Source organism: Rhincodon typus, chromosome 1 (genome assembly GCF_021869965.1).
Source record: "Rhincodon typus isolate 14 chromosome 1, sRhiTyp1.1, whole genome shotgun sequence".
NCBI classification, from domain to species: Eukaryota; Metazoa; Chordata; class Chondrichthyes; order Orectolobiformes; family Rhincodontidae; genus Rhincodon; species Rhincodon typus.
The window spans coordinates 62,947,614-62,971,847 of record NC_063332.1 but is presented as its reverse complement, the minus strand read 5'-3'; the positions used below and the strand labels follow the sequence as shown (position 1 = coordinate 62,971,847).

The following is a 24,234-nucleotide window of genomic DNA, read 5'->3' as shown; positions in this document are numbered from 1 at the left end:
TGCACATGAAGTGTCCTGGAATCAACAATCCAATTAAAGGTGCTGATGCGCTTCAAAGGTACAGCATTGAAGTACAGAATCATGTTGCTAGTTCATTGGAAATATGACATGAGGATATGGTGAGGCTGGTAGATGTCTTATGCCATGGTATGTGGATAGAGAATGTATGCCATTCTTACACATGAGGCATATGTTGGTGACGGCTGTCCAATAGGGGAAGCAACAGCGTGGTGGTATTATCGCTAGCCAGTAACATTCTGGGGACTGGGGTTCAAATCCCGCCAGAGCAGATGGTAGAATTTGAATTCAATAACACTCTGGAATTGAGAGACTAATGATGTCCATGAATCCATTGTCAGTTGTCTGATAAACCCATCTGGTTCGCTAATGTCCTTTAGGGATGGAAATCTGCTATCCTTACCTGGTCTGACCTATATAGGACTTCAGACCCACAGGTACAAGGTTGATTCTTAACTGCCCTCTGGGCAATTAGGAATTGGCAATAAATGCTGGCTCATAAACGCTCATGCCATGAACGAATAAAAAAAAAGGCAGTCCGTGGGAGCAAGTGCTAAGCTGGAATCACCGATTAACTGCTCCGAACTTTCAAGTTGGGACTTCACACCATCTAGTTTCTATCCGATGGCTAGGACAATGGAAAATTGTACATCAACAATGCAAGATTCAGTAATAATGAGATATTAATACTTTCTAATGTATGCAAATAGGCTTCCTATTTTTGTCTTGTCCTTCAACTCTTGGTTAGAAAATGGGAACTTTTGCTCTCGATTTTGAAAACCTCCTCACTAGCCATCTCAGGCTATTGCCCTAACTCTTTCACCAATGTCTACATCATTCCGGGGCAGAATCAACTGATTTCACACATTTTCTGAAATTTAGTTTTATTGAAGCTATTGAAATAAAAAATTGGAAAAGATGCAAATCGCCTACTAACAAGTGCCTGTTTTACACAATAATATGAAGTCAACATTACTTTTAATGACTTACTTGATCTGCCTGATTATCCAGAACTGAGTTAAATGATGTTATAATTCCCTATTAGAGCAGCAACATATTTTATTTTTGATTAATGTATACCCATCTGTATTGTTATATATGAATATCTATTTATCCATTTTTGAGATATCTTTGAGACATAAATATATGACATAAAGTTAAATGTTGGAAATGCTACTTCGGGACATAGTTGCAGTGTATTAATTGGTACTGTGTAAGTACCAGCCAGAATTTATCACATACCACAGCGACCCCTGCTGTTCCAAATACTGGATCAACAATTTGAGTTTCTGAAGGCAACAAGTAGATTTATTCAAGCAATTATACTCTTCTGAAGTAAGCGTATGTCATTTAGCCATTAGAAATGTGAGCTTCCTACAGAGACATCTTGAATACATGAAACACAGTGTACTGGGCTCTTAAATGAGAACTTTACCACATCAGAAAATCAGTTTAAAAAAATGTAAATACTTGAATAACATATCTTGCACTCAACTAATGTACTCTTGTTCTATTAACTTCCAACAATGCAAAGCAAGGATAATTATCGCATGTTTTTCCTATTTCAAGCAACTTTTTTCCTAAAAATATGTAGCCGTTGTTGTTTAACAATTTATAAAACAACAGTTAAAATACGTTAAATAATCAACACCTTTTTGAATTGAAGCATTTTTAAAGGTAAAGATTGACTAATTATCTTTAGATATATCAACTGGTAGTATTTGATTCTTTAGGCACAATTTTTTTTAATATTAGTATGCAAAAGGCAATATTTCTCAGACATTTGTCTGGAACCTCTTAACCTGTGAGGGCAGTAAGGGTGTTACTGGAATTCTAACTTGATGCATTTATTTTAATGATACAGGCGCTCACCAATGTGTAACCAACCACCAATGAATAAGCCAAGTTTTACAGGTGAGTGATTCATTTCTTCACTTTTAAAGCTTCAACAACGTGAATTATACCAAATGACATGTTTTCTGGAGCATGGTATTGATATACTTGTCTGCAGTATGGTCTGGTGGATATAGGTCCATGCCTGAAATTCTCTTATGCTTTACTTAGTCAGCCAGGAAATTAAGGACAGATAACTGTTGCATGTCTTGTGGCAATAGGCTAAAGTGACATTGCTACAGTCCACAGGAAAAGATGTCTTTTTGCATTCTGAGGAAAGTGGGCAACTTAAAAGTAAGAAAACATGTTCTTGTACAAATATTTATATCTGATCGTTAACTTTCTGTCAAAAGCTTGAGAACAGGTCGTTAGCTGTTGGCAAATAGCACATGTCATGGGAAAATCTGCGGTTGAGTAGCAAAATAAAAATGAAGGAGTGGACATTAGGAAACCATAAGTCATTTGCAATCTGTTAACACTGTGTAACTTGTTATTTTTTAAATACCATTGCAGTATGGAACAAAAATGTTTCACAGCATAGCATTTGGCTCAATTCATCTGTTCTACCTCCTTGCTAAAAATATCCAACGTCAATTCCACTGAACACCTCTATCCACGTGGTCCTTTAAAATTCTGTGCTTTAAGTTCCCATGAAATTTTTGCAAAAGTACATCATTTTCATTGCTGGGCAAACCAAATATTTAACATGCAACCTGAAGTAGAAAATGGGCGGTAAGTTTTCATTTGCTGGAATTAAATGGTTTCTGAAATTGAAAGATGAAAGCGTTAACTTGATTTCTAACTTGATATCAATTGATGTCTCTTTAAACTGAAGTTATTCTATCAAAGAGAAACGTTGATAAACAGTTCAAATGTGTTTAGGGATGATACTGCCACAGGAGTGCTGGAAATCAGTTCCCATTGTGAATTTCAGAGGTGGGACAGACACAGGCTATCTCTTGCAAGGAAAATAAACTTTAATAAGTTACTGAAGAAAGTTCTTGAAAAAATAACATAAATATTAAAAAAGGTAAGAAATCATGCGAGGATGCAACTGCGGGTGAAGAATCTAACTGTTTTAGACCCATTTCCTGTGCTTTGCGTTGAGGATATACATCAATCTGTTAGTGGGATTGTTTTAGCCTTCTCTAGCCTACATCTGGATTCACATTTAAGTAGTACAATTAAATATGTGTAACGATGCTATTTATGATGAGAACTGTCTTATTTCAAATCTTAATGAAACATATTGCACAATTTGTGAGTGCGAATTTTTATTTCGGTTCAGCTGAAGTTATCTAATAAAAAGAGCTTCCAGAATTTTGCTCGAATCTTCCATTTTAAACTATGGGCTGAATTTTACACCATCTTACCCATGTCTCCCAGTAAAAAGTCAAGGGAGCAGTGAGGGTGGAAGTGTTTCCATGACAATAACAGTTGCTGCAGAGCAACTTAATGCTGGGAACTCACTTTTCTGTAAGACTAAGATGCAGCCCACCTTAGAGAGCTACTGGCCAATCTGATTGACTGACAACGCTGCCATCCCAGCAACGCCAGACTAGAGTGGTGGCCTTCATTGAGACAACAAGCAGTCTTCAAAGCTGAAGAGCCCAGACTGACAATGAAATCCAGGAGTGGGTGTGTTGGTAAGGGGAGGGCAGGTAGCAGGGCATTACAGTGGGCCAATCAAGAGGCCAGAAGGAGAGTTAAAGTGACAGTGTAACTCCAAAGAAGACAGGCGTCTTGCCCAATACCAGCCAATGCAGCTAAAGTTGCCAGATCTCCCCATGGTGTGCTTCCCTCCTGCCACAGGTGAAACACTGGCAGAGGCAGGATTAGGCATCTATTGGCTGTTCAAATGCCCAAGGGTGGGTGGACAGTCTGATGCCAGCACACTAGTCTGCAAAAGCTCAGGGGAAGATGGATAGATGACAGGTAGGCTGCTTACTGGACTTTACTTGTACCCACCCAGTGTCGAACCTGCAGGTGGAGTGGTGTAACTCTAGGCCTATGTGCAAGACTGGGCATGCTGCTTGAAATCGCAAACTTTGTGTCTCGTTTATTGCCTTCTCCAATTATTGTGATGTAAAGTCGCAACTTTCGGGGGAAGATCTTCTAACTTGAAATCTGTCTTCCTTTTAATTTGCCATTAAAATGATAAGACTACAAGACATCGAAGCAGAAATAGGCCATTCAGCCCGTCGAGTCTGCTCAGTCTTTAGTTGAGATTATGTCTGATCTGATAATCCTCAACTCCACTTTCCGGCCTCTTCTCCATATCCCTTGATACCTTTACTGTTGAAATATTTATTCCAGCCTTGAAAACATTTAAAGACCCAGTCTTGACAGCCCTCTGCAGTAGAGAATTCCACAGATTCTGTACTCCCTGTACAGTCATGACTTTGTGGCCAAATTCATCTTAACTCCATTTACAAGTTCATTGACAACACTACCATTGTCGGCTGGATTTCAAACAATGACGAGACAGATTCTGTTTTCTGATACAGGACAAAGATAGAGTGCTTGGTGGCATTGGTGTAAAGATAACAATCTCTCCTTCAACATCAGCAAAACGAAAGAGCTGGCCATTGACTTCAGGAAGCAAGGTGGAGAGTATTTTCCCATCTACATCAATGGAGCTGAGGCAGAGATAGTCAAGAATGTCAAGTTCCTGGGAGTGATGATCACCAATAATCAGTCCTGGTCCACTCACGTTGACACTGCGGTCAAGAAAGCACAAGAGCGCCCCTACTTCCTCAGGAGGCTAAGGAAACTCAGCATGTCAGTAAAGACTCTTACCAACTTTTACAGATGCACCATAGAAAGCATTCTGTCCGGATGCATCATGGTTTGGTACGGTAACTGTGCCACCCAGGACTGTAAGAAACTACAGAGTTGTGAGCACAGCCCAGTCCATCATGCAGGCCAATGTTCCATCCATCAACTCCATTTACACTTCTCACTGCCTTGGGAAGACAGCCAACGTCGTCAAAGACACCTCCCACCCTGGTTATAATCTCTTCCAACCTCTTCCATTGGGCAGATGGTACAAAAGCTTAAACACGCAAACCAACAAATTTGAGAACAGCTTCTTCCCCACTGTTATTAGACTTCTGAATGAACAACTCAAATCTCACATTCGCTCTTTGTACACCTTCCCTGCAGCTGTCACATTGTATTCCTCAATTTATTCTATTATCCCTATGCACTTTGTGTTGTATGAGCTACCTATACTGCATGCAAAACAAAACTTTTCACTGTACCTAGGTACGTGTGACAATAATAAATTGAATCAATTCAAATCGGGTCACAACCCTCTGAGAGAAGAAATTCCTTTTCATCTCCATCTTAAAAGTACAACCCCTTCTTCTGACATTATACCTTTTGGTCCTAGACTCTCCCACAGGTGGAAATAATCTTTCTGCTTCTATCCTGTCAAGTTCTCTAAGAATCTTAGCAGGTCTGGCAGCATCTGTGAAGGATAAAACAGAGTTAACATTTCAGGTCCGGTGACCCTTCCTCAGAACTGATGGTGGCTGGGAAATCGTCAGTTTATATGCAGAAAATAGGGAGGTGGGTGGGGTAGGGAGTAAACGAAAGGATAGAGCCCAAAGAGAGAGAAAGACAGTTGGACTGACAAAGGAGTTGCTAACGATTAGGCTGGGAGGGTGAATATTAACCTTAACAACTCCCATTAACAAGTATTCACCCTCCCAGCCTGATCATTAGCAATTTCTTTGTCAGTCCAACTGTCTTTCTCTCTCTTTAGGCTCTATCCTATTGTTTACTCCCTACCCCACCCACCTCCCTATTTTCTGCATATAAACTGACGTTTTCCAGCCACCATCAGTTCTGAGGAAGGGTCACCGGACCCGAAACTTTAACTCTGTTTTCTCCTTCACAGATGCTGCCAGACCTGCTGAGCTTTTCCAGCAACTTTGTTTTTGTTCCTGATTTACAGCATCCGCAGTTCTCTTGGTTTTTATTCTCTAAGAATCTTATATGTTTCAATAAGGCTGCCACTCATTCTTCTACATTCCAACTAGTACAGGCCCAATATTCTCAACTGCTCCTCATAAGACTGTCCATCCATGCCTCATATCAACCCAGTCTCCAATGCAAGTATATCTTCCCCTAGGTAAGGTCTCAAACCTGTTCACAGTGTTACAGCTGTGATCTGACAGTGATCTTACTAGTTGCAGAGCTTGCTATTTGTTCTTTTGACTTTTTGAGTACATCCCAGAGTATTTTTCACAGTCTGGACCAGATGGTGAATTTATAAAAAGACAAAATGGTGAAAACAATGTTGCTTCTTTTTTTTTTATTAAGAATATTCCTTGGTAACTGGCAAGTGGGTGGCTTTGGAAAGCGAGATAAGGAGAGTTCAGGGCCAACATATTCCTGATAAGAGTGAAGGACAAGACTAGCAGGAGTAGGGAACACTGGATAAGAGATATTGAGGCTTTGGTCAAGAAAAAGATGGAGGCATATGCCAGGTATAGGCAGCTGAGATCAACCGAGTCCTTTGAGTATAGGGATATAGGAGTACACTTAAGATGGAAATCAGGAGGGCATAAAGGGGACATGAGAAAGCCTTGGCAGATAAGATAAAGGAGAACCTAAAGAGATTCTACAAGAATATTAAGAGCAAAAGAATAACTAGGGCCCCTTAACGATCATTGAGGACATCTCTGTGTGGAGCCACAGGAGAAGGGTGATATCCTAAACGAATATTTCACGTCAGTATTTATCGTGGACAAAGACATGAAAGCTAGGGAACTCAGGAAATAAATAGTGATGTCTTGAAAAGTGTCCACCTTACAGAAGAGGAGGTTCTGGAGGTCTTAAAAAGCATAAAGGTAGATAAATCTCCAGGACTTCATCAAGTATAACCCAGGATATTGTGGGAGCTATGGAAAAAATAGTGGGACCCCTGTTGGAAATGCTTGTACCATCGGCAGCCATGTGGCTAATGTTGTGCCATTAGGTGGCAGCGCTGGCATGGCAGATAGTGTTCAAACTCCTGAGCCTGCCCACTCCAGACTGGCCTCAACCTTCTTCCTCTCTCCTTTTCCATTTCTTTCTTTTTTTTTCTTTTCTTTATCTTGTGATTGCTGTGAGGAAGCTGGAATGATGTTAGTGGGGCATTGGCCGTGATGGAAGTGGTGCCTGGATCGGGGACACCTGGCTGCAGTAGACCTGAAGCATGGGGACTCTTTGAGGCCCAGGACACCTTGCAAAGACCTTGCAGAAGCCCTGGAGCCGTGTTTGAAGACCCCTTGTACAGAAGATAAACTCTATTTATGTAATTTCTTCTTATTATTTTTGTAACTCAAAATGTTACTGGACTGTGGCGACCAAACACTTTTCACTGTATCTTTCTAGATATATGTGACAATAAATGACTCATAAATAACTCATTATTTAAGAAAGGTTGCAAGGAAAAGCAGAGCACTACAGACCAATGAGCCTTACATCAGTGGTGGGTAAGTTGTTGGACCGGATTGGATGCATTTGGAAAGATAACGACTGATTAGGGATAGTTAGCATGGGTTTGTGCATGGGAAATCATGTCTCACAAATTTGATTGAGTGTTTTGTAGAGATGGCCAAGAAGATAAATGAGGGCAGTGTGGTAAAAGTTGTCTACATGGACTTTAGCAAGGCCTTCCACAAGGTACCGCATGGTAAACCAACTAGTAACGTTAGATCACATGGGATCCAGGGCGAGCCAGCCAACTGGATTCAAAATTGAACTTGATGGTAAGAGACAGAGGATCGTGGTACTGCGTTGTTGTTCAGACTAGATGCCTGTGACGAGTGGCATGCCACAAGTGTCAGTGCTGGGTCCTCTGTCGTCCCTCATTTAAATGAACGATTTGGGTTGGGATATCGAGGCATGGTTAGTAAGTTTGCAGATGACACCAAAATTGTTGTTGTAGTGCACAGTGAAAAAGTTATCAAAGAGTACAATTGGAACCTGATCAACTGGGCCAGTGAGCTGAGGAATGACAAATGGAGTTTCATTCACATAAATGCGAAGTGTTACATTTTGGAAGGACAAACCAGGGCATGACTTACACAGTTAATGCTAGAGCCCTGGGGAGTGTTATTGAGCAGAGAATCCTAGGGGTGCATTGAAAGTGGTGTCACAGGTAAACAGGGGGGGTGACAAAGGCATTTGGCACGCTTGCCTTCTCAGTCAGAGCATTGCGTACAGGACTTGGGACTCATGTTACAGTGATACAAGACATTGGTAAGGCCACATTTGGAGGCCTGTGTACAGTTCTGGTCACCCTGCTAAAGGAAGGATGTTATTCAACTGGAAAGGGTGCAAAAAGATTCACAAGCATTTTACAGAGTCTGGAAGGTTTGAGTTAAAGGGAAAGGCTGGACAGGCTGGGACCTTTTTCATTGGAGCATAGAAGGTTGAGGGATGACCAAGTTCATAAAATCATGAGGGGTATAGATAAAGTGAATAGCCAAGGCATTTTTCCCAGTGTAGGAGGGTCCAAAACTAGAGGGAATAGGGATAAGGTGAGAGGGAAAAGATTTAGAAGGAACATGAAGGGCAGTGTTTTCATTCAGAAGGTGATGCATACATATAATGTGCTGCCAGAGGAAGTAGTAGTGGCGGGTAAAATTACAATAATTAAAAGACATTTGCATAGTTACGTGGATAGGAAAGGGTTAGAGGGATATGGGCCAAGCATAGGCAAATGAGACTAGTTCAGTTTAGGAAACCTGGTCAACATGGACAAGTTGGGCCGAAGGGCCTGTTTCTGTGCTGTATACCTCTATGACTCTGTGATTCTAATACATTCTTTTCTTTCCATTTTTTTCTCCTCTTGCACCTGATGTCTGACAATAGAATACCAACATTTCAGAGGGCTGGGTGGAGAATCTGTCTGGTTTCTGGAAAAGTTGTGGGACCGTGTTAGAAAAGACTTCAGTCGAGTTTCACCTCTTCCCTGAATCATCATGATAGATATGGATCTTTGCTACAGTGTGAAACTTAACCCTGATGCTCATGCTTCTTGAATTTTTCAAAAATTGGCGTTGAAGGAAAAGCATTGCTTTAGATCATCCAGTTCATTTCATAGAGAAAGCAAAGAAAAATATCAATTTTAGGGGTGAGAAGAGTATTGGGATCACTATTTCCAAATTACTATTCCAGGAATTATTTGACAAGTGGTGATCAGTGAATACGGTAACAGTAAGAGGACATGGTGGGGGAGGAGGGAGAATTTCAGTTGCATTCTCGGTCTTCTGCTGCAGTTTCAGCTAAAGGGTCATGAAAATCTTGATCACATTAACGCTGTTTCTCCAGAGTTCCATTATTGTTCTGTTGGAAAGAATCTGTGGAATTTCCAATTGGTGTCTAGTCAGTATTTTGCTGTGCAAAATTGTTATTTCTTGTCCATCGTGACTTTCTATCATTTATTTATTCATTTGTACAAGTCCTTCAACCCTAATTATATTGAAATGTGCTTTCGTGAATATGTCAAACCGTGCCAGATGTGGACTAGATAAATACAGATCATATATGTTTGGTGTTTAAAGAGTCACAACCAAATACAGAATTCAGAATTTAGATTAGTAATTGAATTAGCTCAGAAAAGGAAAGGGAAAAAGGAAGCAATGGGCCAATAGAGGGGGAATGGAAGAAAGGATAGGAATTCAACATCGAAGTGAATATGCGGGAAACAATGGAGCGATAAATTGAGAGGGGTAAGTAGGGATGCAGAGATGTAGAGAGAGATTGGAAGGGAAAATATGTGGGCAGAAAGGCAGGTGAATGAGTAGTAAAAATAAGGAAAAAGATTAAGGAGAGCAACAGGGGAAATGGGAAGCGTAAGGAGAGAGGATGGAGAAGAAAAGGGAAAGGAGAGGATTACAAGGAAGATTGAATCGCAAGAAGCTAGAAATGGAGAGAAGGGAGGGGAGAGGAATGAAAGAAGGACGAAGAAAAAAAATGGAGTTTCAGGAAAATCTGGGAGGATACACAGGATGGAGAAATAGAGAGAAAGAAAGACAGAGGAGAGAGGGAACAGGGAGAAAGGAAGGCAGAGGAAAATGGTTAGGAAGGAAAAGGAGATCAGTTATTTCATAGGAAGATGGAGAGAAAGATAATCATAGAGCAAGGAGTAGACTAAGAGATGATAAAGGAGAGAAACAGAAAAAAGGAAGAGGCAATATAAGGATCATAAGATACAGGCTATTTGGCTCATCGAATCTGCTCCACGGCTGATATATTTCTCAACCCTATTTGACTGCCTTCTCCCTGTTAGCTTTGACCCCCTTACTAATCAAGAACCTAGTTATATCTGTCTTAAAGACACTCGTTGACTTGGCTTCCACAACCTGCTGCAATGAGTACTATAGATTCACCACCCTCTGGCTGAAGAAATTCCTCCTCATCTCAGTTCTGAAGGGTTATCCCTTCACTCTGAGGCTGATCCCTCAAGTCCAAGTCTCTCCTTATGGTGGAAACATATTCTCCACGTCCACTCTATCCAAGCCTCTCAATATTCTGAAAGTTTCAATAAGATTCCTCTACATCCTTTGAAACTCCATTGAGTATAGACCCAGAGTACTCAACTTCTCCTCATATCACAAAAACCTCTTCCCAGGGATCATTCTTGTAAACTTCCTCTAAACCCAGTTCAATGCCAGTATTTCCTTTCTTAGATACAGAGCCCAAAACTGCTCATAATGTTCCAAATGTGGTCTGATCAAAGTTCTATACAGCCTGATTTGATTTTGATTTGATTTATTGTATTCACTAGGTACAGTGAAAAGCTTTGTTTTATGTGCAGTACAAGCAGATCATAGCAAACAAGGATATAGAGATCAAAGGGTGCTTAGCCAGAGAGAGGCATATGGGTTACAATGTGCAGGAGATGCACAAAGCTAGATCAACATTAGCAAGATCAACATTATTTGAAGCTAGAGAGTCCATTCATCAGTCTAATAATGCCAGAGAAGAACCTGTTCTTGAACAACATGAATAGTTGTGGTCGAACACTCCACTGGTCACTGGCTGCCATCCTGAAAATGACCCCTTTATCTTCACTGTTTGCTTTCTGCCAGTCAGCCAATCCTTTATCCATGCCAGTACCTTGCTCCTAACACCATGGCTTCTTATCTTATTTAGCAACCTCCTATGTGGCACATTGTCGAAAGCCTTCTGGAAATCCAAATGGATTATATCCACTGGCACTCCTTTATGTAATGGTTTTATCCTTGATATAATCTGCCTCTCACCCACCCCCAATCTGTTATAAGGAGGGGTTAAATGAAATTAACTCCTGACAGTCACTCTATAATCAATAATTAACAATTTATTTATCTAACTCTAATAGTGAACAAATTAACAGAACTACTACCAAACCAAACAATTCCCTATTTGACCACTAACTATCCCGAATAAAATAAAATTCTAATGGTATGCTGTTCCAATAGTTAAAGTCCCACTTACATAAATGAAATTAATAAAAAAGAATTAAAGTTTAATCTCAAAATTATAGCCAGGATAAGTCTTCTGGAATGTTCTTTGCCTTCTCCGCTGTCCTCCAGTCAGGAGCACCTTCCTCCGTCAAATTCTTTTGTCAAGATTATTAGCTAAGAGTGCCATAGTACATTTATTTAGATGGTGCTTACTCTGAGAGCTTAGAGATTTATGTGGGAGCCAGTGATTTTCTCTTTCTTTAGATCTGATGCCTGTTGAGAGCTGTTCTCTTAATAGATGGCAGTTTGCTCCCACCCCAATCTTCAGATGCCTCCTTCTTTTATACCCTTGATGACCTATTAATTTCTTACAATAGTATTGGTCTGAGGTTGTCAAAACCATCAGATTTAAACTTAATTGGGTTTTGGTATCTAGGGCCTTGTTTAAATTAATTGGCTAAATTCAAAAACCTGTTGTCTTGGTAAAAATGCTGCTTTGCCTGCTAACAGTATAGACTTTTGATACAGTGTTTCAATTTCAAGAGCTCCCTGGGCATTTGCTGCTGCGTAAAAAACACACCTTTTAAAGGGACCACACACTCTTTCCCCCTATCATTTTACAAACAAATTCTAACATCCTGCCTTCCAATCCACAAGTATTCTACCGACTTCGCAACACTATTGACCATGTACTTCCAAGTACTCCACAAACTCATCCTTAATAATGGATTGAAAAATCTTACCAGCAACTGAGGTCAGGCTAACCAGCCTATAATTTCCCGTCAGCTGCCTCCTTCCCTTCTTAAACAGGGGTGTTATATTCACCATTTTCCAGTCCTCTGGGACCCTCCCTGACTCCAGTGATTCCTGAAAGATCAGCACAAATGACTCCACTATCTCCTCGGCTACTTCCTCAGAACCCTGAGGTGTAGTCCATGTGGTCCGGGTGCTTTATCCACCTTCAGACCTTTCAGCTACCCCACCATGCTCACCTCTACCACTAACTCTTTTGAAATTCTAACATGTTATTGGAGTCTTCCACTTTAAAGACTGATGCAAAGTGCTTATTAAGTTCTTCCGCCATTTCTTTGTTCCCCATTACTACTTCTCCTGCCTCATTTTCCAGCTGTCCAATGTCCACTTTTGCCTCTCTTTTAACTTTAAAATATCTGAAAGAACTCTTGCAGTCTTCTTTTATAATACTAGCTAGCTTACTTTTGTATTTCATCATATCCCCGCTAATTGCTTTTTCATTTGTCCTCTGCTTTTTTAAGGCTTCCCAATGCTCCGGCTTTCCACTAATCTTCACCACATTGAATGTTTTTTCTATTCCTTTTATGCCGTCTCTGACTTCCCTTGTCAGCCATGGCTGTCTCATCCTCCCCTTAAGATGTTTCTTCTTCCTTGGGATGAATTTCTGCTGTGCCTGCTGAATTACCCCCAGAAACTCCTGCCGTTGCTGCTCCACCATCTTCCCTGCTCGGCTCCCCTTTCTGATCAACTCTGGCCAACTCCTCCCACATGGCTTTATAGCTACCTTTGTTTTACCTAATCGTAATACTGTTACATCTGATTCAGTCTTCTTCCTCTCAAACTACAGGGTGAATTCTATCATATTATGGTGACTGCTCCCTAGGGGTTCCTTCACCTTCAGCTCCCTAATCAAGTCTGGCTCATTACACATGACCAAATCCAGAATTTCCTGTTCCTTTGCAGGCTCTCTCTCAAGCTGCTCCAAAAAACCATCTCGTAGACATTCCATGAATTCCTTTTCTTCAGGTCCACCACTGACCTGATATTTCCCAGCCCACCTGCATATTTGAAGTTCCCCATGATTATTGTAATAGTGCCTTTCTTACATGCCCTTTCTATCTCCTGATTTATTTTCTTCGCCACATCCTGATTACTGCTAGAAGGCCCGTACACAATTCCCATCAGAGCCTTTTTTCCTTTGCAATTTCTTAAATTTACCCATACAGATTCTATACCCTCCGGCACTCTATCATTTTTTGCTATCAATTTAATTTAGTTTCTTATTAACAAGGCAACCCTGGCCTCTCTGCCCATCTTCCTACCCTTTCAATAGGACATGTATCCTTGGTTATTTAGTTCCCAGCCCTGATCCCCTTATAGCCATGTCTCTGTGATTATCACAACATCTTACCAGTAAATTTCAGTCTGCGCTACAAGATCATTTACCTTGTGTTGTATATCGCATGCATTTAAGTACAACACCCTCAGTCTTGTATTAACCATCCCCCTTCTCATACTTGTCCCCTTAGCTGCTGTGCCAGAAATTAGATTCCTGACCCTTTCCATACTCTCTGCCCTGCTACTTGTTCTGGAAACTTTAATAACATCTCCTCAGCCACCACCCCCATCAACTAGTTTAAAGTCCTCATGACCATGCTTCCCACTCAAATCCTGGTCCCAGATTGGTTCAGGTGGAACGCACCGTCATGGCACATTTCTCTCCTGTCGCAACGCTGATGGTATTGTCCAACACCACGCCTTTATCCATGTGTTCACTTCCCTAATCTTCTTATCTCGTTGCCAATTTGCACATGGCTCAGGAAATAATCCAGACGTTACAATCCTTGAGGTCCTGTTTTATATTTTTGTTCCTAATTTCCTGGTATTCTCCAAACAGGATTTCTTGCCTGCTCTTCACAACATTGTTGGTGCCAAAACCCCCTCCCAGATGTGCCACAGTGTCTGAAGCTCGGACTCCAGCTCATTAACTCTGAACCAAAGCTCCTTGAGCTGCAGATGTGGTCACTGTGGTTCTCAATAGGATCCATTCCCTCCTATATCATGAAAGAACAACACATTGACTGTACTATCGCTTCTAATATAGTTAAGGAGATTGTATGTATTGTACAAAAAATTAATATTGGAAAGGACACACATTTGTACACTGGGTCAACTGGAATTTGGCTTTGATTAGCTGGTGATGAGCTGTCTTCTTAAAACACTACACTTTGTAGGGTACAACACAAAGTGCTGTAAGGAATGTAGGGCCAGGATGTTGACTCATTGAAGAAACAGTGATATGATTCCATGTCAGGAATGTGTGTGGCCTGGAGGTGAACTTATGGCTGGTGAAGTTTGTATGTATCTGCTGCCCTTCTCCTAGCTGGCAGAAATCGCTGGTTCAGAAGGTGTTATCAGAGGAGTCTTGGTGAGTCGCATGTTGTTGATGCTGCACACTCCTGCCACTGTGTTTCAGTAGTGAAAAGAGTAAATGTTGAAAGTGATGGATGGGGTTCCAATCAAATAGATTTCTTTGTCCTGGATGTTGTCAACCTGTGCACATGGTTTGGAAAGTGCTGACTTGGTGAATTTCTACAATGCATTTACAGTGCATGTAGATAGTACACGTTGCTACTACTGCATTGGTGTTGCCGAGCCACTCCTGGTGATGGACACTGATGTCCCACACTCAGGGTACATTCTGGGCCTTGCCACCCTCTGTGCATTTTCCAAGTAGAGTTCAAAATGGAGGGGCACTGATTCATGAGTGTGATAGGTGCAGAAGGATGCCTTGTGCGTCATTGACCTGATGTATTGAGATCTCACGGGGTCCAAAGCCAATGTTGAGGACTCCAGGCCTACTCCCTCCTGATTGGATACCTCTCTGCTGCCAGGTCTTTGGGACATGATGCATAAAATATGATTCTGGAGCATGAATGTTGGTCAATTGCTTGACTCATCTGTTGAACAGTTAAATATTAGTAAGGAGCAGTTTGCAGAGTTGACAGGGATGGTAAAGATCGATATAAAATGGTCTCTGTAGCTTCTTTCCTGGTCAGGGGTTCCCCGATTTACAAATGTCCAACTTACGAATGCTCATACTTACAAATATGATCCTATACAGGGGTAATAATTTTGAAGTTCCGACACAAAAACATAAGAACACAAGAACTAGGAGCAGGAGTAGGCCATCCGGCCCCTCGAGCCTGCCCCACCAATCAATAAGATCATGGCTGATCTTTTTGTGGCGTCAACTCCACTTACCCACCCTCTCACCATAACCCTTAATTTCTTTACTGTTCAGAAAATTATCTATCGTAGCTTTAAAAACATTCAATGAGGAAGCTTCAACTACTTCACCAGGCAGGGAATTCCACAGATTCACAACCCTTTGGGTGAAGAAGTTTCTCCTCAATTCAGTCCTAAATCTGCTCCTCCTAATTTTGAGGCTACGCCCTCTTGTTCTAGTTTCATCTGCCAGTGGAAACATCCTCCCTGCTTCTATCTTATCTATTCCTGTCATAATTTTATATGATTCTATAAGATCCACCCTCATTCTTCGAAACACCAATAAATATAATCCCAGTCTACTGAGTCTCCTGATAAACTAACCCTGTCAACTCTGGAATCAACCTAGTGAATCTTCTCTGCACCCCCTCCAGTGCCAGTACATCCTTTTTCAAGTAAGGAGACCATAACTGCACACAGTACTCCAGCTGTGTCCTCACCAGCACCCTACACAGCTGTGATATAACTTCCCTGTTTTTAAACTCAATCCCTCTAGCAAGGAAGGGCAAAATTCCATTTGCCTTCTTAATTACCTATAGCACTTACAAACCAACCTTCTGTGATTCACGCACAAGGACATCCAGATACCTCTGCCCAGCAGCATGCTGCAACTTTTTTATTGTTCAAATAATAGTCCTTTTTACTGTTATTCTGATCAAAATGGATGACTTCACATTTATCAACATCGTACTCCATCTGCCAGACCTTTGTCCACTCACGTAAACTATCTATATCCCTCTACAAACTTTAAGAGGCCTCTGCATACTTTGTTCTACCATTCATCCATGTGTCATCCGCAAACTTTGACACATACATGTGGTCCCCATCTCCAAATCATTGATGTAAATTGCAAACAATTGCAGTCCCAACATTAATCCCTGAGGCAAACCACTACTCACTGATCGCCAACCAGAAAAACACTCATTTATCCCTACTCTTCGTTTCCTGTCAGTTAACCAATCCTCAATCCATGCTAATACGTTGCTCCTAAAGCCATGCACCTTTATCTTACGCAGCAACCTTTTGTGCGGCACCTTGTGGAATGCCTTTTGGAAATCCAGATACACCACATCTACTGGGCTCCATAGTCCACCGCGCTCATAATGTCTTCATAGAATTCCAGTAAATTAGTTAACCATGACCTGCCTTTCATGAAGCCATGCCACGTCTGCCCAATGGGACAATTTCTATCTAGATGGTTTGCTATTTCCTCCTCAATGATGGATTCAAGCAATTTCTCCAGTACAGAAGTTCAGCTAACCGGCCTATAATTTCCCATCTTTTGTCTAGCTCCTTTTTAAAACAGAGGTGTCACATTTGCTGTTATCCAATCTGCTGGAACTGCCCCCAAGTCCAGCGAATTTTGGAAAATTACCATGAGCGCATTTACTATTTTGCCCGCTATCCTTTTAGTACCCTGTGATGCATTCCATCAGGGCCAGGAGACTTGTCTACTTTTAGCTCCATTAGCTTGGCCAACACTACCTCTTTCATGATAATGATCATTTCTAAGTCCTCACCTACCTTAGTGTCCTTGTCATCAATTACTGGCATGTTATTTGTGTCCTCCACTGTGAAGCCCAACATAAAATACCTGTTCAATGCCTCGACTATTTCCTAATTTCCCATTATAACATCCCCTTACTCATTCTCTAAAGCACCTTAGCCAATCTTTTTCATTTTATATATTTGTAGAAATTTTCCCTATCTGTCTTTATATTCTGAGCAAGTTTACTCTCATAATCTATCCTACTTTTCTTTATAGCTTTTTTGTGGCTTTCTGTTGACCTTTAAAGTTTTGCCAATCTTCTAGTTTCCGACTGGCCTTTGCCACTTTGTTTGCCTTATCTTTCAAGTTGATAGCCACCCTTATTTCCTTAGACATCCATGGCTGATTACCCCTTTTTCTACAGTCCTTCCTTTTCATTGGTATATGCTTTTACTGAGCACTTCGAAAAATTGCTTTGAAAGCCTTCCACTGTTCCTCAACTGTCCCACCATGAAGTCTTTGCTTCCAGTCTACTTTAGCCAACTTCTCCCTCATCTATTGTAGTCTCCTTTGTTTAAGCATAGGACCCTGGTATTGGATTTTATCTTCTCACTTTCCATCTGAATTCTAAATTCAGTCAGATTGTGATCGCACCTTCGAAGAGGATCCCTAACTGTGAGATCATTAATTATTCCTGCCTCATTACACAGGACCAGATCTAGGATAGCTTGCTCCCTCATCAGTTCCATTACATACTGTTCAAGAAAACTCTCGTGGATGCGTTCAACGAACTCCTCCTCAAGGCTGCCTTAACCAACCTGGTTCGACCAATTGACATGTAGATTAAAATCCTCCACGATAATTGCTGTACCATTTTTACTGGCATTAGTTATTTCTTTGTTTATTGTACCTGTACTTACAAACAGCTGCTTTATAATGTCTTGCATTGTATTTCAACTTGCATTCAAATCGACTTGTGAACCCGTTCGTAACCCAGGGACTGCCTATATTCAATTTCATGGTAGTTTGATACAACTGAGCGGCCCATTTCAGGGACCATTTGAGAGTCGGTCACACTGGTGTAGGTCTGAAAGCGTAATGTAGTGTATTTTCTCTTTCTGGATGATGACAGATGTGCTTCTTATTTCTAGCATTTTCCATTTTGCTTTCAGACTGAAAAATAGGTCAGAGCAACAGATATGGTTGAAGCAATTTACAAAGCATAGAAAAACATTAGGTGGCAGCAAAGAGTAACTATTTTGCCACTAAGGTGTTAGTTGTACAACTACCTGTACTCAGAATAGTCAACAACAAGTTACAATTCTACTTCAACATTGTGAAATATCCCACAGTTTTCCAGCGATTCAGAGTAAGCTCATCCAGAGCTGAGGAAGTAATAAAAGGTTGGAGAGATGGGTTGTATAGTTTATTTTTCACTCAGGAAAGTGTGCATGGTTAAGAAATTATGGAGGATTGGAGAATGGAGAAAGTAAATGAGAGAGAGGATGGCAAAGTTGATCTCTGGAGAGCAGAAGAGAGGTGAATGAACTACTTTATGTGCAAAATGGGTAAGAGCCAGACATCCTTCCTTCTTTCTTGCTCATCTTTGGAGATAGAATTGAAAATGAAGCATTTGCAAGGTTATTCAGAGACAGCTGGGAGCAAGTTTAATTGAAGAACTGTTCCAAACAGCCCGAGTAGGCATGGCATTGTAACCCATACAGCCAGCTGGTGAAAGATAGAATGAAAGCCCAATTTTTAGACACTTCAAACATTTCTTAAGAGAATACATATTAAAATATACACCAGCAAACCAAACCAAAGAAGTTTTAGTCTGTTTCTTTATACAGTTTTGAAAACAAATTTGAATTAAATCAATTTAAAGCAAAATGGCCCCTTAAAGGGGCATTATAACCACTACATTTGAATGAATATAATATTTTGGTGAGAGATGATGCACTCTAGTCCTTGTAATGGCCAGCTATTACTGAAGGTGCCAAGAATGCCAGTAAACCCACATGCACCCTCTCCAGAGACACCATGACATGAACATAGCCATGGGCATTTTCTATTCAGCCTGTTTCGGAGATGTTATTACCCATCTCTGGAGCAGGTGGGACTTGAACTTGAGGGAGGGACAAAACCACTATGCCACACCAGGCCCCTTTTAAGACCATAAGTGAACCTCCTGTCGATACCCATCAGTTGAATATAATTAAATAGTTAATACGCAATGAACATATTCACCTCAGTTGATTTGATGATGAGGTAAAGAAATGTTCGCCTGTGTGTAAGTGTATTTCTGGGTAAAGAAAATGAAACATATGCCCCTTCCAACTCCAATTTGATTTAGCCCCCTCCCTCTCCCTCACCTTTACTGGTCTCCATTGCCTCAAGAGAGGCTTTGCTTGTAAATTAGTCAAGTGGAAAACATGGGTGGCAGCTAACAGATGAGAAAGTATTCATGGGTGACTTGGTGATGGGCAAAAGAAATGTTCAATTGTGTGTGAGGGCACTTCTAGATATTACAAAAAGACAATTAACACACGATGGACCAATTGGTGTCATTCTATGATAAAAGGTCCTATGATTCCAAAGTTTACTCATATATGTCTTTCATCCATTTGGTAATGATAAAAAATATTTAATCCTATCTATACCTAACTTAGGAGCGCAACTGATATTCTGTCTTCAATGACGTAGCTTAACTCAATGACAGAAAACTTGAAGTGAACATAGACACAGCTGAACTATGATGATTCTGTTCTGTATTCTCTCCATGGCTGTTCCCTTTAATCTAGTAAAGCAATCACAATACTGATGGCAAAGATGAGGAAATAGTGTTGTTTCTCTGCAAATATCTCTTGCACTTCCCTTTGTAACGTCCTGCAGAAACCAGAGGCACTAGGCTGGTGATCACATGGCTAATGACAGACTCATTGATAACACAAGCTGGAAAGAGGCCGTGAATTCAGTTGCTGAAGACAGGAACATAGTACTGTCCTGCTCATTTCATAAACAATAACTACTATTATAAAGTTGGCGTATCTGTCACATTTCTCTTCATACAGGATCAAGGTTACTATGAAGTGTGTGATATACCTATTTTAATCACTATCACTGTGTATGTGAATGAATTTCGAATAGTTGGAAGCATGCCATAAAAATGACAGTGTAAGATAAATTTTGCAAGCTAAAAATCAAGGCTTGCTATTTTCAACATATCGTATTTGTAGGTGCCTTTAACAGAGAAAAACTTTCCAGCATACTTGACAAAAGTGTAATTAAAGGACGATCAACACAATCATAGGGCATCAGCAGATATAACCAGAGCCTGATCGAAGAGGCATGTTTAAGAACGTTCTTAAAGAAGTAAAGACAAGTGGAGATGTGGGAAGTGTTGGGAAGAGAATGCCGCAGTTTATGAAAGAAACCATAGTCAACAATCACAGAAAATTGTTGTAGTGCAGAAGTGGATGTGAACAAAGGAGGAATGTTTATTAAGTTTGCAGATGACACCAAAATTGGTGGTGTAGTGGACAGTGAAGAAGGTTATCTCAGAGTACAACAGGACCTTGATCAGATTGGGCAATGGGCTGAGGCATTGCAGGTGGAGTTCAATTTAGATAAATGTTGGGTGTTGCATTTTGGCAAGGCAAATCAGGGCAGGATGTGTACACTTAATGGTAGGGTCCTGGTGAGTGTTGCCGAACAAAGAGACCTTGGCAAACAGGTTCTTAGTTCCTTGAATGTGGAGTCACAGGTGGACAGGGTGGTGAAGAAGATGTTTGGTACGCTTGCCTTCATTAGTCAGTGCATTGACGAGAGGAGGTGGGATGTCATGTTGTAGCTGCACAGGACATTAGTGAGGCCACTTTTGGAATACTGTGTGCAATTCTGGCGTCCCTGCAAGAGGAAAGATGTTAAATTTGAAAGGGTTTGGAAAATATTTACAAGAATGTTGCCGGGTTTGAAGGGATTGAGCTATATGGAAAGGCTGAATAGGCTGGAGCTATTTTTCCTGCAGCATCAGAGGCTAAGAGGTGACCTTATAGAGGTTTATAAAATCATGAAGGACATGGGTAGGATGAATAGCCAAGGTCTTTATCTCAGGTTGTCGAGTCCAAAACTAGAGGGCATTGGTTTAAGGTGAGAAGGGAAGGATTTAAAAGGGACCTCAGGGGCAGCTTTTTTAATGCAGACAGTGGTGTGTGTATGGAATGAACTGCCCGGGAAAGTGGTGGAGGCTGATACAATTACAGCATCTAAAAGGCATCTGGATGGGTATATGAGCAGGAAGGGTTGAGAGGGATATGGACCAAATGCTGGCAAATAGGACTAGATCAGTTTAGGATATCTGGTTGGTACGGACGAATTGGACCAAAAGGTCTGTTTCCCTGCTGTATAACCTCGACGACTCTATGACTGTAAGTCATTCGGCCCATTGTGTCTACACTGGCTGTTTGAATGGGCATAATGACTTACTGCCATTCTCCTGCCTTTTCCCTTTAATACTGGATATTGTTTCTATTTAAATAATCCCCTCTGAAATGCCTCAATTAAACCTACCACACTTACAGGCTTGTAATGATTGTTTACCTTGACTATATGGAGACATAGAGTCATAGAGCTGTACAGTATGGAAACAGACCCTTCGGTCCAACTCGTCCATGCTATCCTAAATTAACCTAGTCCCATTTGCCAGTATTTGGCCCATATCCCTCTTAAGCCCTTCCTATTCATATATTCATTCTGATGCCTTTTAATTGCTCTGTGAAAAAGTGTTTACTCACATTCCGTTTCCTTCTTCTGCAAATTCCTTCAAATCTGTACCCTCTCATTCTCAATCCTTTTATCATTGGGAGCAGTTCTCCCTATCTAGTCTATCCAGACTCCTCATGAATCCTCATAACAAAACCTCCATTGCTTTATGCCTTATTAAGTTCTCTCCATGTGTCCTACCACATGTAATAACTTACGTATGTATCCAAGTCTCTTTCCTCCTGCAAACCCTTTAGATTGGTATCCTTTATGTCATAATCTGTCTCCATATTCCTTGTACTAAAGTGTTCCACGTCACACCTCTCCACATCAAAATCAGCATCCATCTATCTTCAGCTCCACCACATTGTCAATGTCTTTTTGAAGTTCTGTACTGTCCTCCTCAAATTATATTGCTTTCAAGTTCTGTATCATCCTCAAATTTGCAAGTTGACCCCTGCACACCAAGGTCTAAATCATTGATATGTATCAGGAAACACAAGGGTCCAGTACTAACCTCTGGGGAAATCCACTACTAGCCTTCCTCCAGCCTTAAAAAATATCTATATATTGTTACCGTGGTGTCCATTACTCAGCTATTGTTGAATGCATATTGCTACGTCCCTTTTTTCCATAAGCTCTAACTTTGTGCACAAAACCTTTGTGTAGTGCTGTAATATACCCCATTTAGAAGTCTATGTACACAGCATCAACAATGTCTCCCTCATCAGCCTCCTCTGTTATCTATTCAAACAATTCCAAGAAATTAAGTAAGCAGGATTTTCCATGCTGGTCCTCCCTAATTAAATCTGACTTGGCCTTGTGACTATTAATTCTATCAGAAGTAATTGTTTAAATAATTAATTTGTGCCAGGTAATGACCATCTCAAACAGGAGAGTTGAACCATGTCCCCATCACATTCAGTGGTGTCACCGTTTGGGGAATTCTCCACAACATTCTGAGAGTTGCTTTCCTGGGGGTTGATATTGACCAGAAACAGAACTGAGCCAGCTATTATAAACACTACATAAGCATTTATACCATATAATTGTCAGAGAATGCACATCTGCAAAAAGTGAGTGCTTAGTCATTAACCTTTGATATTTGTTGACATTAATACTGTTAAATCTTGCAATATCAACATTATAGGATCAGGATTGACCAGAAAATTAACTGGACCAGTCACATTAAATACTGTTGCTATACAAGCTTGTCAGAGGCTAGTATTCTGCAGCATGTAACTCACTTATTATTACCACCTACAAGGCACAACTCAGAATGATAATTGATTACTCTTTGCTTGTTTGCTCGCATGAGTGCACCTCTAGCAACACTCCAGAAGATTCACACCATTCAGGACCAAATAGTCTATTTAAGAAGGTCAATATAACCAGGACAAGCAAAACAATCTGTTTTATTGGAACCCCATCGACCACCTTCAACATTTACTACCTTCCCTACTGATACACAGTAGCAGCAGTGAATACCATCTTTAAGGTGTACTGCAGCAACTCATCCAGGTTCCCTGAACTAGTTCACCTTCCATAACTAGGGGACACAGGTTTAAAATTAGGTCGGGGTGGGGGAGTGCGGTCACTCTTTTTTTCTCTCAGAGGATAGTGCAACTTTGGAACTCTAGCTCAGAAGGTGGTAGGGGTCAGAGAGTCATACAGCATAGAAACAGGCCCTTTGGCCCTCATGTTTATACTAACCAACAAACACCACACTACACTAAGACCAAATTCCTGCACTTGGTCTATAACCTACTGTGCTGTGGCATTTTAAATGCTCATCCAGATGCTTCTTAAATTTTGTGAGAATACCTGCCTCCACCACCCTCTCAAACAGTGTGTGCTATATTTCTGTCACCCTCTGGGTGAAAAATAATGTTGCTCAGATTCCCTCTAAACCACTTAATGCGCACTTAAACTTACAGTGGTCTTTGGACTTGGCACATCATGGAATATTTCAAGATGGAGGGAGATGAATTCTTATTCGGCAAGGAAAATCAAAGTTTATCAGTTGCAGATGAGAATGTGGTATTCAGAACATTAACAGGTTAGCCATGATCCTAACGAATGGCTGAACATCTTTTAAGGGCTGAACGGTCTACTTCTGCTCCTAATTCTTATGTTCGTGACCACACCTTTCAATACTTGACTTCTATATCGCGGAGGACAAGGGCGGCAGGTATATGGGAACATTTACAAGTTCCCCTCCAAGCCACTTAGCATCCTGTGTTGGATAAAGTCAGAAATCACACAACACCAGGTTATAGTCCAACAGGTTTATTTGAAAACACAAGCTTTCAGAGTCTCGCTCCTTCTTGAGGTGTTAGTGAGAGAGGATAATGTTAGACACAGAATTTATAAGTATAAGATCAAAGGTTCACACCATTGATGAGGATGTACGAAACAAACCTAAGCTTCTGTGAAACCTTTAATCAGTTAGAAGGTTTTAATTGATGTATGTAAATCCCCAAATTCGTTTCAAGTCACTGTCCTGAGAGAATGAAAGGTTTTAACAGTGTAGAGAAGAGATGACGTTTTAGATCAGACAATGCATGTAATGTATGAGACCTT

General features: G+C 40.8%; 1 protein-coding gene across 5 annotated transcripts in view; it reads left to right on the top strand.

The window, feature by feature from the left end:
• The window catches only part of LOC109920608 (cAMP-specific 3',5'-cyclic phosphodiesterase 4D-like), a 997,263-nt gene that overhangs the window by 903,820 nt on the left and 69,209 nt on the right, over positions 1 to 24,234 (top strand). For all 5 annotated transcript variants that reach the window (XM_048595692.1, XM_048595700.1, XM_048595706.1 and 2 more), the window contains one exon: positions 1,883 to 1,932. In XM_048595692.1, coding sequence (XP_048451649.1) covers positions 1,883 to 1,932 — 50 coding nt within the window. The remainder of the gene's footprint in view (positions 1 to 1,882; positions 1,933 to 24,234) is intronic.